Here is an 18,065-nt window from a genome sequence, read left to right as displayed (position 1 = left end):
GGGTGACCTAGGACCCTTTCCCTGGGGCCCCAAGGGCCTGCCCCAGCCTTCTGATGTTGAGGGAGTGGCTGGGATGGGCTATGCTGTGGGACAGGACAGTGTCCGGGAAGGTTTTATTGTCCCTGGGGGGCAGCCCTGTCCCCTGTGCCTCCTGGGGAGCTCCTGGAGACATGCAGGGGGTGGGGGGCTGTGGGCAGCCAGCCCGAGCCTGGGGAAGCGGGTCGGCGGGTTTGGACCCAAGGTGTCCCTGGTGTCTGGGCCTCCTGCACCGAGTGCCCTGCAGGTCCCTCCTGGTCACCCAGACGTGGTTGGGCCTCGGGACAGCCAGGCGGGGCTTACCCGTCGTGGGGAGGGGCGTCGAGATGCTGGTGAAGGTGAACGGCGCTGTGGATGGGGTTCCGGGACATTCCACGGTCTTCCGGATAATCGTTCCGTTGTCTCCACAGATGGCACTCAGGCAGCCACCGAGCCCGTCCGTCGTGTTGTAGATGACGTCCTGGTAGCCGTAGGTCCTGCCCTCGTAGGTGCACGTGCAGGCTGGGGCGGGGCAGGCATCGGGTCACGGAGCTCCCCGGCCCCCGGCCCCGCCAGGCCCTCCCGGGCCACCCAGCCCGCCTTACCCGCAAGGCTGTGAGTGCACTGGAGGCCGCCGGGGGTGCAGGCACTGGGAGGAGGCGAGAGTGGAGCTGAGCGCCTGGGGACAGCCACCCCGGCCCCTCCCCAGCACCCCCCACGCCCCCACCCCACGCACCAGCTCTGGCAGTTCTCCGCTGTGGGGACCCTCGAGCCGACATCGTAGTATCTCCCGTCCTCGTCGTAGCAGCCACACTGGGCCACACACGTCATCTGGTCCTCGCTGAAGAAGGGCTCGCTGGGCGGGCACTTGGGGTAGCAGCCTGGGCATGGCAGGAGTAGGCGCACCGTGTAGCCTCCGCCGGCCCGGTGCTGCCTGGGACAGCCGCCCCCTGCCAGCGGGCAGGGTCCTGGGCCCCCACCCCCGTGCACACTGCACGGACCCAGGGAGGTCCCCCAGAACAGCCCACCCCTCACCTTCCAGGCTGGGCAGGTCAACCAGGCAGCGCCCACTTGGGTTCCGGCAGGTTCTCAGGCAGGGGGCCCCGCAGGGCTGGTAGTGCCACTCACACTCCCCGTGTGGGTTGTAGTAGTCGCAGAACAGGGCTGGGCAGGGGGGCAGAGCCTCAGGGGGTGCCTGCTGGCCCTCCCCTGGGTGTGCACGGGCAGCCCCGCCACACCGGGCTGCGTTCCCAGGGCAGTCCCGGGCTTGTCCCAGGCGTCTGGGCCTCGGGGGCCGGCCGGGGCTCTGCCCTTGGAACTCCTGTCCCTGAGGAGCCATCTCCGGGGGAACACCTGTCTGGTATTTTTGCACAAATCTGCGTTTGTGCATATGAATGTGCATACATACGTGTAAACCCACAGGTGTGTGGTATCTGTGCGTACATGTGTGTGGGTCAGGCCCCGGGAGAGACTGCTCTGCCTGCCCCTGTCCCCGGCCCCGCGTCAGCACCACGGACAGAGCCCCACTCACGGCAGACGTCGGGGGTCCTCCAGGACACGCAGAGGCCAGCGTCGCGGCAGGCCTGGGCGTAGGCGGCCACGGCCGTGCAGAAACACTGGAAGTCGCCCCCCGAGTCGCAGGCGCACGCGTCACTCACGCAGGCCTCGTAGTACTTGGTGGAATCCACCTGGGGGCAGGGCCCGTGTGTGGCTCAGAGAGCAGGACGCATCCCGCCCCGGCCAGGGCTCGGCTGGCCTGAGTGAGTCCCTGAGGCCACTTGTGTTTCAAAGCCCCACCCCAGGGAGTGGCGGCCCTGGCTTCTGGGGCCACAAGTGCCCCCAGTGTGTCTCAAAGGGAGCTGCCCCAGCACCACCTCTCCTGCCCACCTGTGCCCCTGCCCACCTGTGTCCCTTCCCACCTGTGCCCCTACCACCTGTGTCCCTGCCACCTGTGCCCCTTCCCACCTGTGCCCCTACCACCTGTGCCCCTTCCCACCCCGGCCCCTTCCCACCTGTGTCCCTGCCACCTGTGTCCCTTCCCACCTGTGCCCCTTCCCACCTCGGCCCCTTCTCACCTGTGTCCCTGCCACCTGTGCCCCTTCCCACCTGTGTCCCTGCCACCTGTGCCCCTTCCCACCTGTGTCCCTGCCTCCTGTGCCCCTTCCCACCTCGGCCCCTTCCCACCTGTGCCCCTACCACCTGTGTCCCTTCCCACCTGTGCCCCTTCCCACCTCGGCCCCTTCCCACCTGTGTCCCTGCCTCCTGTGCCCCTTCCCACCTCGGACCCTTCCCACCTGTGCCCCTTCCCACCTGTGTCCCTTCCCACCTGTGCCCCTGTCACCTGTGTCCCTGTCACCTGTGTCCCTGCCACCTGTGTCCCTGCCCACCTGTGCCCTTGCCCACCTGTGCCCCTGTCACCTGTGTCCCTGCCCACCTGTGTCCCTCCCCATCTGTGTCCCTGTCACCTGTGCCCTTACCCACCTGTGTCCCTGCCCACCTGTGCCCCTGCCCACCTGTGCCCTTGCTCACCTGTGCCCCTGCCCACCTGTGCCCATCACCTGTGCCCTTGCCCACCTGTGTCCCTTCCCACCTGTGCCTCTGCCCACCTGTGCCCCTGCCCACCTGTGTCCCTGCCCACCTGTGCCCCTGTCACCTGTGCCTCTGCCCACCTGTGGCCCTGCCCACCTGTGCCCCTGCCCACCTTTCCATCTGCCCACCTGCTCACCTGCCTGTGTGCCCACCTCTGCACCTTCACTTGTGCCCCTTGGATTCTTTCACCAGGTGACACGGTCATGTGGCCTGCAGCTTCCACACCCACACGGGGCACAGCAGCTGGCCTCCCCTCCTCTCACCCCGCCCGTGGCCCTGGTGGCTCTACTCCAGCTGCGCTGGCTTCCTGCCCACCGGGCCCTTCCTGTCACTGAGCCGTCCCCGCAATTGCTACTCCCCATGGCCCCACGGTGGCTCCCCACTCAGGGACTCCCACACCTGTCCTGCATGTCCCCACCCTGCTGCCTCCCTCCCGGGGGTAAGCTCTGTGGGAGCAGGTTTGTCCCTCAGTCACTGGGGTGAGCTTAGCACTCAGAACATGCCGAACTTGCAGGCACACAGTGAACATGGCCGGAGGAAGGTGCAGGTGACTTTACATGGCATCTGCCTTCCAGCCCTGCTCGCCCTGGGAACCGTGGTGCTGACCCTGTCCTGACACCCAGGGGCTGTTTCCTCAGGGCGAGAAGGGCGAGCCCCGAACTCAGTCCTCTAGGCAGCAGACCCTAGAGTGGACCAGGGTCTCACTCTTTCTTGCTTGCTTTTTGAGACAAGCTCTCGCTCTGCCGCCCGGGCTGCAGTGCAGTGGTGGGATCTCAGCTCCCTGCAGCCTCAACTCCTGACCTCAAGTGACCTCCTGCCTCAGCCTCCCACAGTGCTGGGATCACAGGCGTGAGCCACCGCGCCCGGCCCCAAGTTCTCATTTTTGCCACCATAGGGCACCGTCTGAATCCATGGTCAGCCTGGGCAGGCCACGGAGCACCATCTGAATCCATGGTCAGCCCGGGCAGGCCACGGGGCACCGTCTGAATCCATGGTCAGCCCGGGCAGGCCACGGGGCACCGTCTGAATCCGTGGTCAGCCCGGGCAGGCCACGGAGCACCGTCTGAATCCGTGGTCAGCCCGGGCAGGCCACGGGGCACCGTCTGAATCCGTGGTCAGCCCGGGCAGGCCACGGAGCACCGTCTGAATCCGTGGTCAGCCTGGGCAGGCCACGGGGCACCGTCTGAATCCGTGGTCAGCCTGGGCAGGCCACGGGGCACCGTCTGAATCCGTGGTCAGCCTGGGCAGGCCACGGGGCACCATCTGAATCCGTGGTCAGCCTGGGCAGGCCACGGGGCACCGTCTGAGCTGGTGAGCAGGACGGCCAGAGGGACGTTGGCCACCTACTCGAGGGAGCAGCCGTGACCGCGGTGAGAGTAACTCAGGGGCTGTCAGCACAAGCCAAGGCCTGTCAGCTGCTGTGTGTAAACGTGACCTGCCCTCTTCTCATTGCCATTGAGGTCCTGAGTCACAAAGCTGCGACCTTAAGTGGGCACTCAAGCATTTCTCATAATAACAGGAAACTGCCTTTTGGAAGAGTCTCTACTGAAGGCCGATTGCTGAACCCTCCCCAGCCAGCTGTGAGCCCCTGTGGTGGCCCTGCTGGTGCTGGGGACCGGGCAGCCCTGGGTGTCCTGGGGGAGGGTGGCCAGGGCTGCACAGGGGACAGCTCTGTGCCAGGGACAAGGAACACAGGTGCCGGGCTGGTGGGAGGTCCAGACTCGAGACCTGAAAACCCCAGGCTGGTGCCAAGCGCTCAGGGTCGAGACTGTCCCCAGAGACCTGCCGTGTGCCCACCCGGCTGGACGCAGCGCCCGCCGGCCCTGCCCACCAAGCCCTACCTGAGCACGGCAGGCGGCGAAGGTGGCGCCGTTGATGATGCTGCACTGCTTCTGCGCCCAGGACTTGCGGTACGGGTTGGCGGTGCAGGGGTCCCTGGGCGCCAGGGCGTCCGGGCAGTTCGGGGAGAACTTCCAGCTGTTCCCGAACTCCAGAGCGTTTCCCGCCACGGACTGGCTCCGCGTGGTGAAGTCGTTGAGGGCGTTGTCGTCGAAGTTCCCGCACAGGCCGCAGACCCTGCCCTGTGGGCGCAGAGCGAGGGGCCCTGACAGCTAGGGGGTGGGGACAGTAGGGGCAGCACAGACCCCAGCCCGGGGTGTGCAGGGCCCTCAGGGGACAGGTGTGACGCGGGTCCTGGAGGCAGCCATGCAGGTGATACCTGCCCCCCGTAGAGCCCTCTGCCCATTTCAGAGTCCAGAGAGCGGGGACCCTGGTCTCCGCACACCCCGTGGGGACCTGACCCCGTGCGTGGCGTCACCCCGCCCAGGTTTTGCAAGTGAAGGCAGCCCCGGCGGCCTTGCCGGCTGCCACGCTCCGGCCCGGCACAGCCTGACCCGGGCGTGTGCGGCCGGCGCTCACCTTGTAGTCCTGGCGCAGCCGGATGAACACGCTGGTCCTCCGGTCCCAGGCCACGGCCATCCCGCTGCGGGTCTCGACCACCAGGAAGTTGCCCATGTAGCGGATCTTGTAGGGCGGGTCCCCGCCGGGCCCCCTTTCTACCACTGTGAAGCTGCCCTCGCGGAGGATCAGCTCGTAGCTCTGGGGGCACAGGGGAGGCAGCAGCTGCCGGGAGGGGCCTGCGGCCCAGGGTAGGGAGTGCAGGGAGTGGGCCCCCCGCCCCCCACCAGGCACTGCACCCCACGCCCCCTGCTCACTGCCCCTCCCTCGGCCCCTCCCACCCTTCCAGGGGAAAGACCCCCAGCCGACAGCTCTGCTCTCTGCCCTGTAAACTCTGACCTCCCTTTGCTGGAAGTGAGTGTCCCCAGGTGTGGGGGGGTGAAGGGGTCCCCAGAAAGGTCTGCCCACCTTCTAACCCCCAGAACCTGTGACTGTCCCTGTTGGGAAGAAGGGTCTCTACAGATGGGGTTATGTGAAGGGTCTTGAAACAAGATCGTCCCAGACTACCCGGGTGGGCCCCAGGTCCCATGACAGGGGTCCTCATGAGTGACCGAAGAGACACAGACACACGGGGAGAAGCCACGTGGGGGCAAAGGCCGAGGTTGGGGTGATGCGGCCATAAGCCGGGGAGCGTCTGCAGCCCCCAGAGCTGGGAGAGGCGGGGGGTGAGCACAGCCCGGCCGTTCCGCCCCGAGGCTCGGGCTCCGGGGCTGAGGGAACCGTGTGTGGCTGTGTGTGGCGGCAACCCCGGGACACGGCACAGCTGGAGGCCCGTGGGTGCCACGGAAGGCTGGCCCGCAGACCCTCCTGGGGACACCCTCACCTCCACGAAGAGCTTGAGGGCCTTGGAGCAGGTGACGCCAGTGGTCCCACAGGGGACGTTCTCGGTGATGATACGGAAGGTCCCGTGGGTGGCGTTGCCCCCGCAGTAGTCCTGGGATGGGAAGAGAGGAGGCCTTGGTCACGGCCCGAGCACGTCCGTCCTGCGGAGCAGGCGGGGACCACGCCGGCCACGTACCTGGGCCAGGGTGTACTCGCAGCTGCCTCCGAAGCGGTAGCGCTCACCGTCGAAGGTGATGAAGTGGCCGTCCCCGTAGGCCACACAGGTGCCCAGGCAGGGCCGGCGGCTGCACTCCCACCGGCGGTTCCTGCAGGTGCTGCTCGGGGTGGGGGGCGGTGCCTGCTCCAGGGGGGCTGCCCTCCCAGAGCCCGTCCCACCCTGGGCAGCACACACAGCCCTGTGGCCGGGCCCATGTGCAGGGCGGTGCCAAGGCCAGGCCCAGCCCCCGGCCATTCCTCCACGGCAGGGCCCCGCCACGTGCCAGGAGACACCCGGGCCCCCAGGCACCTTCCAGGAAACCGACTCCTGCTCCCGCCAAGGCCCCGTCTGGCTCAGGCCGGCTCGGTCCCGGGTCTGCCCCGCCCGCCGCTCGGACCGTGACTCACCATGTGTTGCAGTCGACCCTGATGCTGTCCCCAGGCCTGTAGGAGGCCTCGTTGTGCACGCAGGGGCAGTCTTCCTCGGCAACGCAGCCCCCGGCCCCGTCGGACACCAGCCCCGGGGGGCAGACGCAGCCGGACACGCAGTGTGTGCTGAACTGTGGGGCAGGCGGCACCTGTCAGGCCGGGCACCAGCACGCGTGGGCGCCGTCCCTGGGGCCGTCCGCCGGGTGTGCACGCACAGCCACTCCCAAGGCAGCACCGTGGGTGGGGCAGCGTCTGGGGTCAGCAAGCCACAACCGTCCACGGACCCCCGGCTCCCTTCGCGGCCCCGCTCCCTGCAGCACAGACCACGGGAGGCGTCCGCCGTGCCCGGGAGACTCACGCAGTCCACGTCCAGCGAGTGGCAGCTGCGGAGGCACTCGGCCCCCGGGGCGCCCGCGGAGCTGTTGCTGCAGTCCAGGTACACCATGGGGGCCGCACAGCCTGGGGGCAGAGCTCGGAGTGAGGGTCCCCGGCCCCCTGGCTGACGACCCCACACATCCCTGACCGTGTCCTGATTGCCGCGTGCCCAGGACCCCCGGGCACCTGGCCGCTCTGCCGGGCAGACGCCTGGGGCCCCTCCCTGCCCTGGAGCCTCCCGGCGGGGCGGGCGCAGGTCGTGCTACCTGAGCTGCTCTGCGGTGCGGTGCCCAGGCAGCTCAGCTTCCCGCCGGCACAGGAGCTGCGAGAGACGGACGGTCGGCCTGGACCCGTGGCTGCACCACAGCCCGCCAGCCCCGCGCCCTCCCCGCGCCCGCCTCAGCCCTGGGAGGTGCCGGTGAACTCGGCAAGTGGGGAGAAGGACGCTGGACCCTCCGGGGTTAGGCCCTGGCCCTCCGCCGCGAGGAGCCGCCTCCCGGCCTCTTTTCCCCGCTCACCACACGGCGCCATTGTCATGCACCACCTCTCCGGGGGCCACCGCGGTGCCGTGGAGGTAGCAGGGGCACTTGCTGGCCGGCACGCACGCTCCCGTGTCGTCCAGGAAGGTGCCCTCGGCACAGGTGCAGCCGTCCACGGGCACGAAGGAGACGCTGCAGGTGACGTCCCCCTCGCTCAGGGCGCGGCAGGTGGGCGGGCAGGCGTCCACCACGTAGGCGTAGCTCTGTGACTCAGGGCAGCTGCTCATGTATGCGGCTGTGAGCGGCGGGGCCGGGAGCATCCAGTCAGCAGCTGGGCCTGGCCCGCCCCGGACCCGGTGTCCCCGTCCCGGATGGTGGGGATGGGGGGCTCCTGCGAGGCCGGAGAGGAAACGGGAGGGGCTGGGCCGGGAACCGCACGATGGCGGATGGCGCGCGTGGGTCTCGGTGGCATGCTCACCGCAGACGCCGTCCCTCCAGCCGCGCAGCAGCACGCCCTTGGCGGCGCAGGCGTGCACGTAGGCCGACAGGGCGGCGCACAGGCAGTCCTCAGTCCTCTCGCAGTTGCACGTGTCGAACAGGCAGTTCTGGGGGGGCCGCAGGCGTCAGGGCCCCCCCGAGGAGGAGCGGCCCCGCGGCAGGAGAAGGGCTGCATCGGGGTGGGGGTCGGGGTGGGGTCTCCCGAAGCTCTGAGCAGGGTCGGGGCCACCGACAGCCGCCATGGCCACGGGGGCAGCCGTGTCAGGGCGGGAGCAGGCCAGGGCTGCGCGAGGGGAGTTGGGGGCCGGCCCTCCAGGCGTGAGCCTGGCCACGCTCCACAAGAGGGGTCTCCGCGGGGAAAGGCTGCAGGTGGGGGTTGGGGTGGGCCGGGGTCTGCCCTGGAGACACGGTCCTGGGGCCGGAGCCGTGTGCACCTCAGAGCTTGGGGCTTCCAGGAAAGTGGCTGGTGAGTCCCCTGCCGGGGGCTGAATTTCATCCCCCAAAAGATACGCTGGGGGGTCCTAACGGCCTGCAGAGGGGCCTGCTTGGAAAGAGGGTCTTCGCGGATGTAGCCAAGTTAGGACGAGGCCGTGAGGGTGGGCCCTGACCCGGCACCTGGTGTCTTTAGGAAAAGGCTGTGGGCGGAGATGGTGGTGGCGGGGGGGGGGGGGGGGGGGCGCTCTCCAGGGACCTGGGTGCCAGCCCCGCCCACACCTCCCGTCCCCAGGGTGCACGAGGATCACGCCTCTGGCTTCCAGCCACCAGCTGGTACTGCTTTGCCATGGGGACAGGTGGCCATGGGGACAGGTGGCCTCGAGGAAGGGGCCCTGCCAGGCCTCCTCCCCGGCTCTGTCCCCAGCGTCCCCAACCCAGTCCTGGGGCCGCGGCCGTCGTGGGCACTCACCGAGTGGAAGGGCACGGGGTTGACCACGGAGTGGCAGGGTGAGAAGGCACCAGTGGCGTCGGTCAGCCGGGAGCACCAGTGCCGGGCGTAGTTCTCTGGGGGGGCCCAGGGCACCGCGTGATCATGCGGCTCCGCCCCGCAGCCCCCGGGAGCCGTGACTTGGAATCTGGGGCCCGGCCCGCCATGCCCCGTCTGCCCGCGCCCCGGCCCTCCTCACGCCTTCCTGCCTCTGTGGGGCCCCCCAAGCCCCGCCCAGGGGCCCCCACGGCCCAGGGGACAGGGAGGGCAGGCCAGGTGGGACTTGAGCCTGGGGCGGCACAGGCTGGGGGTTACCGTTCTCCACGCTCAGGGAGCAGGGGTCCTCGAAGCTGTTCCTGACGTTGGGGCAGGCGGCCTGGGTCTTCCAGGTGTTGGCGAAGGCCGCGCCCGTGCCCTCCACCAGCCCGCTCAGGGCCGCGAAGTCGTCCGCCTGGTTCTGGTTGAAGTTCCCGCAGAGGCCTGGGGCCGGGGCCGGGGGACGTCAGGGGGCTGCCGAGCCCACCATCTCCCCGGGGTCCTGCTTCCAGAGCCGACTGCAGGTCGCCGGGTGGGCAGCCCACTCCCGTCCTCCCCCCACCTCCCGGCCACTGCTCGGACGGCAGCGTCCTGGGCTGGCGCCGGCCCCCTCCCCAGTCCCCTCTGCTGCCGGCCTCTGCCCACCCCACCCCTGCCGGCCCCCCACGGAAGCCCCCGAAGCCCCCACTGGGCGCCTCACCGCATGTCTGGCCGCGGTACGCAGGGTCCAGCCGCACGAACACCTGCATGAGGGGCACCAGCTGCACCTGCAGCTGCAGCCCGGCGCCCGCCTGCGCCACCAGGAAGAAGCTCGAGGCTCTGAAGATGGTGATGTTGGCTGCCAGGGTGGGGGCGCGTCAGAGGGCGGGGCTGGGCTGGCGGACGGAGGGGCGGGGCTGGGCTGGCGGACGGAGGGGCGGGGCTGGGCTGGCGGACGGAGGGGCGGGGCGGGGCTGGCGGACGGAGGGGCGGGGCTGGGCTGGCGGACGGAGGGGCGGGGCTGGGCTGGCGGACGGAGGGGCGGGGCTGGGGCGGCGGACGGAGGGGCGGGGCTGGGGCGGCGGACGGAGGGGCGGGGCTGGGCTGGCGGACGGAGGGGCGGGGCTGGGCTGGCGGACGGAGGGGCGGGGCTGGGCTGGCGGACGGAGGGGCGGGGCTGGGCTGGCGGACGGAGGGGCGGGGCTGGGGCGGGGCCGGGGGCAGATGCAGGGTCCCCCCCCTGCAGCCTGCGGGGGGCCTTGTCACCCCCACTCTGCAGTCGAGACGCCGAGCGTGGGCTGTTCCGGAACTGCCCGAGGCCAGGGTCCGAGCGGGGCACTGCCAGGCTCTGGGGGCCGAGCCCGCCCTGGAGGCGCCGGCCCTGCCTACCTGCCGACACGGGCAGCTGGGTGTAGATGGAATTCACGAACACGCCGCCGTCCGCCTGGATCCGGATCACCTGGCCAGGGGGGAGGGCGGGGTCAGACGCTGCCGGACCCCCTGCCCTGGCTGAGACGGGGTCACCCGGCGTCACCCGCGGGGAGCCTGAGTGGCTTCTAGAACCGCCTCTCGGGACGTGGCTTGTGGGGCTTGAGCAGGGGCCGAGGCCTCCGTCTCCCGCCCGGGGCGGCCCTCACCGTGTCCCCGCCGTCCAGGTGCAGCGTCACCGCTCGCAGGCAGTTCTCGTTGTCTGTCAGGCCGCATTGCCACAGCTCGGCCAGCACGGTGAAGGTGCCGTCTGCGCATTTCTGAGGGGCAGACCCCGTGAGGGCGTGGGCCGCGGGCTGCCCACGGGGGGCGGCTCCCTGGGGAGTGGCCGCTGGCACCTCTGGTCACCCCCCGGCAGCCTGTCCCGAGGCCTGGGGCCCCGCGGCCGTGCGCAGCCGGTGGGTGTGAGCCGGGCTCCCCTCGCGAGCGGGGCGTCTCGGGGCGGGGCAGGCGTGGTGCCCGCGGGCGCACCTTGGACAGCACGTAGCTGCAGTCGCCGTGCAGGTCATAGAGCTTCTCGTCGTAGGTGGAGATGTGGGCACCGCCCAGCACGGAGCAGGTGCCGGGGCACGGCTGGGCCTGGCACTGCCACAGCCCCCCGGAGCAGGTGCTGGGGGGAGCAGAGGGGAGTTGGAGAGCTGGGCCACCCCACGCGCCCCACCCGGCGGGAGCTGCCGGGACCTACCAGGAGCTGCAGCTGGTGGCGAAGGAGTCCCCGGGGGCGTAGGTGCGGCCGCCGTGGGTGCAGGGGCACTGTGCCAGGGCCAGGCAGCCGGAGTGCGTGACGTCGTCCAGCACGGTGCCTGCGGGGTGGGGGCGTGAGCGCAGGTGGGGACGCCGAGGCGCAGGGGGTCCCCTGCCCAGCCCCCAAGAAGACCCCCGCCTGGGGGACAAGCTGCCTCCTGCAGGAAGGGCCCCGGACCAGGCTGCTGCCTCTGCCCTGAGACCCCTGCTCTAGGGGGACCCTGAGCGCCTCTGTGCCTTGGTTTCCCCGCCTGGCCTGCAGGACTCGTGACAGCTGGTCCTCCCGCCTCTGCCAACCAGCAGGCCCTGGTGGCCAGCAGCCACCTGCCTGGGCTCTGGGGACCCTTGGGAGAGGCTGTGCTTCTGGGCCACCAGCTGGGGCTGGGGGTGCACGGGGCACGGCAACGGCCGTGGTGCTGGGGGGACCTGCCTGGGGGGCAGAAGCAGCCGTCCACGCAGTGGTCCTCACACAGCTGCGAGCGCTGGGGGTTGGAGCAGGTGTCCACGCAGGGCGAGCCACACTCCTGGTGCTCCATGTTGAGGGGGCAGGTCTGGGCTGCGGTGGCAGGAGGCAGGGCTGGGCCCAGGGGTGGCCAGACCCCAGCCCCGCTCCCCACGGCCCAGGGCTGGCCCCCGTGCCGGCCAGCTGCAGCCAGCTGCTCCCCACCTGCCACCTGCCACCTGCCACCAGGGCCTCTGGATGCTGGGCCGGGCCCTGGAACAGCCCGGACGCCCTGGTCTTGGGTGGCCCCAGTGCCCGGCTGTCTCCTGGGCAAGGCGCAAGTCGAGGGATGGGGCCGTCTCCCCCCTGCCCATGCCCCCCGTCCCCTCTCCCCGGCCACCCTCTGGCTCTGGCCCCTGAGGGGCAGCCCCTGCCCCGTCTCCCCTGCGCGACCCTGGCCCAGGCGGGGGCACTCACGGCAGAGGTCGGGGCCCCTCCAGTTCTGCGGTTGGCCCCCGGCGTGGGCACACTGGCGGGAGTACTCGGCAAAGGTGGCGCACGGACAGGTGGGGCAGCGGCACAGGTCTTGGGCACAGGCGGCCAGGTACGCGGAGGCATCCACCAGGGAGTTGCACTGGGTGAAGGCCGGTCCCAGCAGGGTGCTGCGGCAGACGCCCTCCTGGGGGCACAGCCAGGGGGTCGCCAGGTGCGCGGACCGGCCCCCTTCCTGCCTGCGAGCTCTGCCCGCCTGCCAGGACGTGCCTGCCCAGGCTGGGCCTAGGGAAGGCGCGGACCCCGCCCCAGGGGCACATCAGAGAAGGGGCAGTGGGAGTTGGCTGTCAGCCTTGGGCCCGCAGGCTCAGTGCCGCCCCCTGGCGAAGGTCCTCCCCACAGGGCCCAGGTGGGCTGCGTGAGGGGACAGGGACCCCAGCCCCAGCGACTCTGCCGCTCTGGGGATCCCGGATCTTCCAGGCCACGTCCAGAGGGGGGTCCTCCCCGCTCCCGGGGGAGGTTCTGGTCCTGGGCTCCCTCGGCGTCCACCCTCGGCCTGGCCTGGGCCCTGCCTTGTCCCGGCCCCCAGGACGAGCTCAGACCTCGGCCCGGCTGTGCCCGTGTCCAGGAGCAGACGCTCACCCCGTCTGTGCAGTTGCCGGCCGGCTCGGGCTGGGCGTCCGGACACTGCTCCGTGGGCCCATCCAGCTTCTGCAGGTTCCCGAACTCCAGGGGGCTCAGCCTGGCGTCTGCAGAGAGAAGCACCCGTGTGGCGTGGAGGGCGAGGCTGGCCGGCAGGGGACCCGCACCCCTGCCCCTCCCGGCCTCCCCGGGACTGTCCAGGCCGCGGTGGGACGGGCACACGGGGCCACGGCCCCAGCTCTGGGCGCACTCACTGTGGGCGTAGAACTCGTTGAAGGCCGGGAGGCCGTTGAAGTCCCCGCACAGGCCACAGGTCTGGTTCGCGTACTTGGGGTCCAGCTCGAGCTAGGGGCAGGGGAGGGGCAGCTGCTGCCTCGGAGCCTCTGCCCCCCAGGCCCTGCGGCCCCTGCCAGCCGCCAACCCCCTGGGCCCCTCCGGACGGGCCGGGAGGGGCCGGGGACCCGCAGGACCCCTCACCAGGACGCTGTCCTCTCCGTTCCACAGCAGGGTCAGGACCAGCCGGACGCCAACCTTGACGTACTCGCTGCTGCGCTCCACCAGGAGGCCGGCGCGGCTGTAGGGCAGCTCCTCCCTGGGCGGGAAGGTCCGGTTCTTCCCCGGCCGTGCGGCTGCGCCCAGAGCCCTCCCCGCCTCCTCCAGCCCGGCCCTGGCAGTGGGGCCTGGGGGGCCCCGATGGGCCCGGAGGCCGCGCTCACCGCTGCCCGTCCACGAGCACGGAGCCGTTGGACACCTCCAGCACCAACCCCGGGGCCCGGAGCACGATGTGGGTGACCGTGGGCTGGGAGCCCGCCCGGCCGCGGCGCAGCTGGACGTTGAAGTCCTCGTAGGCGGCGCCGCAGTGCGCGGAGAGCACGTAGTTGCAGAGGCCGGGGAAGCGGAAGACGTCGCCGTCGAAGGTCTTGTAGTGGAAGTCGCCCCAGGTGCTGCAGACGCGCCCGTTGTGCGCCGGGTTCCGGGCTGCGGGGAGGGCGTGAGCGGCCGCCAGTGTCCACGCCCTCCCCACGCCCAGCCGCCCGCCGCAGCCCCCTCCGGGCCAGGCGCCTTGTTCTTGGCCGCTGCAGCTGCCTGGCTGCCCGATGCCCCCGAGACCCCGGGCTGCCCGCCCCCCCGCACCTGTGCTCAGCCCCCAGAACTGCCCACAGGGAAGGCTCCGGCCCCCGACCGGCCCGTGGTGCCGGCTTCACCGCAAGTCAGGGCCCCACCCCTCCGGGCGGGCAGGGCCGGTGTCACTCACCGCTGCTGGGGAGGACGGTGATGGGGGTGACGAAGCTCAGGTGCCGGGCGGGCGAGGACGTGGGCCAGGCTGTGGGCAAGGGCCGGGCCACCGCGCCAGGTCACTGGGAACGCCCTCCAGGGCCCCCCCTCACTGGCCACCCCGGGGCGACAGGGAGCCCAGGGCTAACGGCTGGCCTGGGGCAGGGCCGTCCCGTCCCCACCTGTCACCCGGGAGCCTCCCGCCCTGGGGTGTCCATCTGCGTGTGCACACACGTGTACACGCAGGCGTGTGCTGCCTGCACGTATGAGCCTCTCCACTGTGTACCTTCCTCTCATGTAGACACCCTGTCCCCTGACGCCTGCACTGGCCCGCGGGGACCAGGGGGCTCTGTGTGGCACGTGGGCACGTGGAATCCCCCGGCCCACTCGGTGCCCAGCCCTGTCCGCCTGGGCAGGAAACCCCCACCTGGGCCTGGCTGCGTACCGCCGTCCGCCCTGCGACCGTGCGTGGGGGGCCCTGTGCTCCGCTCCGTGGGGGCCTGGGTCTCTGCAGGAGAAGGGGTGGGAGTCGGCCAGAGCCAGACACGGGCCCCCCGCCCACGCCCACCGCGCACACTGTTTGCGTCTCTGTGCCCGGAAGGGCTGGTGCAGCAGGAGCTCGTCTGGCCCGAGGCCGCGACCCCTCCCGGGGCTGCCTGGGAGCCCGATGGGACTGGGTTGAGCAGCCCCAGCTCTGCCCACCAGCTCTGCCGCCAGGCGCCACCCCTGCAGAACTTGGCGGCCGGCGCCTGCTTCCGCGGGCAGGGGGAGGAAATGGAACCAGGAAAAGGCGTGGCCCTGTCGCCGTGGCCACCTCGAGGAGGGGGCTCAGCCCCGTCCACATGTCCCTCGGAGAAGGACAAAGACCGGCTTTGTCGGGGAGGCGTCCAGGCGTGACGGAGCAGAAACCCAAGACCAGGACTGTCAGTCAGGCGGGGCCCGGGCCGCGGGGCATCGCCCGGCGTTGGGCTGGCGCTGGGATGGCGGCCCGAGGCCTCCAGGGTGAGGGTCCTGGGAAGGGGCATGTGCACCCCCGGCCCCCAGCCTCTCTCTGCCGGGCTCAGGCCGGGCCAGTCCCTGCCCGTGGCCCTGGAGCTGCTGTGCTTGGCGGGTGGCGGGCGGTGGGCAGTGGGCGGTGGGTGGCGGGCCGCCATCATCGTGGCACGGGCTGGGTCAGCCCTGCCCCCACTCCTCAGCTCAGGTGCGGACACAGCCGGCCGGGCCGCCCGGCTCACAGCCGCACCACGGCGCCCACTCTCCCCGCCACGCCCGCTAGCGTGTGGGGAGGCCGGGACTGGCTGGCGCGTGGCTCCCTTCCCTGGAGGGCTCGGTTGCCTGCCTTTCCCAGGAGCGAGGCCACTCCGTTCATCCACCCCGACCCAGGACACAGCGTGGCCGCCACCGCCTGCCAGCCCTGCAGCCCCTCCTCCCCGGCCCCGTTCCCTCGGGTGCCCGCTGGGCGCAGGGCCCTCCTTGGGCCGGCGACTCGGGCTCCATCACTCGGCCAGAGAAGTGCCCACTGCCGCCCGCCCGTCACACCGCGGAGGGTGTGTCCCCCGACGTGCAGCCCAGGGCTCACACAGATGCAAAGCCCCTCTGTGGGGCCCAGCCTCACCCCCACCGGCCACAGTGTGTGTCTGGCGGCGACAGAACCAGCCTCCTGCCCGCGGGCTTGGTAGGGGAGGACCAGGTGGGGCCCACAGCCCCTTTGGTTCACAGAGCCCTGGCCATGCCCGGTGCCGCCAGGTGGGGGACACGGCTGTGCCGGGGAAACCAGCGTCCCACACCCACGGCAGGAGGGGCCTCCCTGCCCCAGCCCTGCTCACACCCTGGAAGGGAGCACGGACAGGGGCAGCCGCGGGCAGGGGCACTTCCAGGTGTTGGCGGCGGCCCTGGGGCCACGGCTTTCTCTGTTGACAGTAAGTATTAGCGCTCACGGCTCCTCCTGGGACAGGTGACAGGCCAGGGAAACCGCTGGCCGCGAAAGCTGCCGTGGGTGTGGCCTGTGATGGCCCTGGGCACCTCGCCTGTCCCTGTGGCCCCGGCCCTGTCACCTGCAGGCCCCCACCCCATGGGGGCTTGCTGGGGTGGCTTAGAAATGCCGGGGTGACCTAGGGAGGTTGCTGGCGTGGACGCCTCTGCGGACGGGACAGTCTGGCTGTTTTCCGGGTGCCGAGGACATTCCAAGCGCGGGAGGAACTGAGAACAGTTTCTCTCCTGGGGCGGAAGCTGCTCCGGGCCGCGGTCAGGAACGTCCAGCCTGCGTGGAACTGGCCTGGCGCAATCCCAAATGTATGTTCCTATTTTGTTTTAGGCTAATAGCTTTGCTGAGGTTAACGTGCACCTGGATCTCTCGGCCTTCATCAGTGATCTCTAAGGCTTACCTGAATGCCGTGCACCTGTTACTGTGATCTATTTGGAAATCTTTAGAGCTCGTTTGCCTGCGGGATGGCTACAGAGCAGTGATGGCTGGTATGATCTAGGATGACCTTATATTCTTAGAATGAACAAACACGAGGGAGGAACTAGTCTCGGGACTCTTGGTCTGGAAAGCCTTGCGTCCCCAACCCCACTGTCTCTCCTCTATTGTCTCGTTCCTCAGTCCTGCGCGATGCCCCGTCTTCCCCCCGACGGCTGCGGAATCTCCTGGCAGCGGCAGTCCTGCTCGCTCTGGCACCTACCCCAGCACGGCCCTCGGCCGGCACCCGCTCCCATCCCACCCCAGGGGCCCTGCCCCGTGGTCAGGGGAGGACACCCCGGCCTAGCAGGGCCCCCTCTCTCCATCTCTCGCCAGCCTCCTTGTGCGCGGACGCTGCGTCACCCCAAGTGGACACAGACTGAGGTCAGGGGCCGGGGTGTCGGGAGGTTGCCATGAGCACGGCGTCCGGTGGGCCGGGGGCCTTACCTGCCTGCCGTGCCAAAAGCAGGGCCACGAGGGCCCACGCCAGCGCCCGGCACGCACCCCTGGTGCCCATGGTGGGGGCCGGCTGGGCGGGCGGCGAGGAGAGTGGCCGGTGCCTGCCGCCCCGGGGGGCCACGGGCTTATGTAGCCGTCGGCCTTGGCCCGGTGCCCGGCTCCCGGCCACGCAGGGCACCCTCCTCTCCCTGGAGCCTCCGCGTGTGTTTGCTCTCAGGGAGGGGCTGTGGCAGGGAAGAGGCTGGAGGAGGAAGGATTTGTAGCTCTGCACCCCTGGGCCCAGGACGCCCCCACCCCCCGCGGCTTCTGGCTGCGGTCGGCTGGGGGGGGGGGGGTCCCACCCATGCCCGGTAATGCCGGTGCGATCCTCCGTGGCAAAGCCCCGAAGCAGGGCTGGCCCCGACCACCCCGGCTGCAGGGACGTGGTCTCGAGCCTGCCTCGCCCACCCTCAGCCCACCAGGCTCCCGGGGGCGGCCGGCTGGGGAGAGGGGCTGACGGAGAGGGGACTCAGCGTGGGAGGCCTGGGCCCGAGGACAGGCGCTCAGCACCCGTCCCACAGAGCGGGCGTCGTGCGCTGTGCCAGCACCAACCCCGGCAGTGGGCAGCCCTGGGGCACCTGCTCAGCTCGGGGCTGTGCTTGGCTGGCACCAGGGCTGGGGACGGGTCTGTGTGTCTTGTGGGGTCCCGGGAGGAGGCTGCATGTCCAGGGACCCCAGCCCAGAGAGCAGAGCCCTTGAAGGCTCTGGGAGGTCTCTGGGCTCCTCTGCATTTTGAGGTTCGGGTTCCAGGGGAAACTGAGGCCAGTGAGCTCACTGGCGGTCAGTGCTGCTTGTCCCATGCGAGCGGGGGCAAAGGAAGCAGCTGCTCCTGGGGGCTGATGGGGACCCCTGGGAGGGACCCCCGGGAGGGAGCCCCGGGAGGGTGTGGGCGGGAGCTTCCTGGGCCACACGTCCTTCTCTGCCCGGCCACCCTCAGCATCCACACACCCTCCTCTGCCGCGTGCCGTCCCTGGTGCTTCCCTGCCCGTCTGCCGTGTGTTTGCGGGGCCGTCCTGTGCTCTCTCCGTCAAGCCCTGTCCCGGGCCCTGGCGGGGACCCCGCGCCCGCCTTTCAGAGACAGATTCCCTAGAAGGGGAGTCGCTGTGGCCAAGGGAAGGCCCCTCGCAAAGCCTTGAAAGCCCAGCAGGACGGCTGCTGTCCAGCCAACACAGTGACAAGTCGGCAAGGGCATGGTGACACTGGAGCCCC

At 70.7% G+C, this 18,065-nt stretch overlaps 1 protein-coding gene across 1 annotated transcript in view; it reads right to left on the bottom strand.

Moving 5' to 3' along the window:
* LOC123642186 (mucin-5B-like) overlaps positions 1 to 14,925 on the bottom strand; it is a 45,993-nt gene extending 31,068 nt beyond the window's left edge. Inside the window, exons 1-30 of the mRNA XM_045557088.1 lie at positions 14,469 to 14,925; positions 14,346 to 14,408; positions 13,881 to 13,949; positions 13,342 to 13,603; positions 13,103 to 13,217; positions 12,880 to 12,970; positions 12,626 to 12,732; positions 11,969 to 12,170; positions 11,480 to 11,605; positions 10,991 to 11,108; positions 10,777 to 10,915; positions 10,455 to 10,565; positions 10,207 to 10,276; positions 9,539 to 9,676; positions 9,118 to 9,282; positions 8,785 to 8,879; positions 7,861 to 7,987; positions 7,422 to 7,677; positions 7,170 to 7,225; positions 6,887 to 6,987; positions 6,508 to 6,659; positions 6,080 to 6,218; positions 5,885 to 5,995; positions 5,023 to 5,202; positions 4,446 to 4,685; positions 1,547 to 1,703; positions 1,051 to 1,179; positions 752 to 896; positions 621 to 664; positions 340 to 537 (exon numbers count right to left, since the gene is read on the bottom strand). Coding sequence (XP_045413044.1) covers positions 340 to 537; positions 621 to 664; positions 752 to 896; positions 1,051 to 1,179; positions 1,547 to 1,703; positions 4,446 to 4,685; positions 5,023 to 5,202; positions 5,885 to 5,995; positions 6,080 to 6,218; positions 6,508 to 6,659; positions 6,887 to 6,987; positions 7,170 to 7,225; positions 7,422 to 7,677; positions 7,861 to 7,987; positions 8,785 to 8,879; positions 9,118 to 9,282; positions 9,539 to 9,676; positions 10,207 to 10,276; positions 10,455 to 10,565; positions 10,777 to 10,915; positions 10,991 to 11,108; positions 11,480 to 11,605; positions 11,969 to 12,170; positions 12,626 to 12,732; positions 12,880 to 12,970; positions 13,103 to 13,217; positions 13,342 to 13,603; positions 13,881 to 13,949; positions 14,346 to 14,408; positions 14,469 to 14,925 — 4,363 coding nt within the window. The remainder of the gene's footprint in view (positions 1 to 339; positions 538 to 620; positions 665 to 751; positions 897 to 1,050; positions 1,180 to 1,546; positions 1,704 to 4,445; positions 4,686 to 5,022; positions 5,203 to 5,884; positions 5,996 to 6,079; positions 6,219 to 6,507; positions 6,660 to 6,886; positions 6,988 to 7,169; positions 7,226 to 7,421; positions 7,678 to 7,860; positions 7,988 to 8,784; positions 8,880 to 9,117; positions 9,283 to 9,538; positions 9,677 to 10,206; positions 10,277 to 10,454; positions 10,566 to 10,776; positions 10,916 to 10,990; positions 11,109 to 11,479; positions 11,606 to 11,968; positions 12,171 to 12,625; positions 12,733 to 12,879; positions 12,971 to 13,102; positions 13,218 to 13,341; positions 13,604 to 13,880; positions 13,950 to 14,345; positions 14,409 to 14,468) is intronic.
* Between the last annotated feature and the right edge of the window lie 3,140 nt (positions 14,926 to 18,065).

This window comes from Lemur catta, chromosome 7, assembly GCF_020740605.2.
Source record: "Lemur catta isolate mLemCat1 chromosome 7, mLemCat1.pri, whole genome shotgun sequence".
Lineage (NCBI taxonomy): Eukaryota > Metazoa > Chordata > Mammalia > Primates > Lemuridae > Lemur > Lemur catta.
Note: the sequence above shows the minus strand (reverse complement) of the source record. Positions and strands in the feature narration are given on the sequence as shown.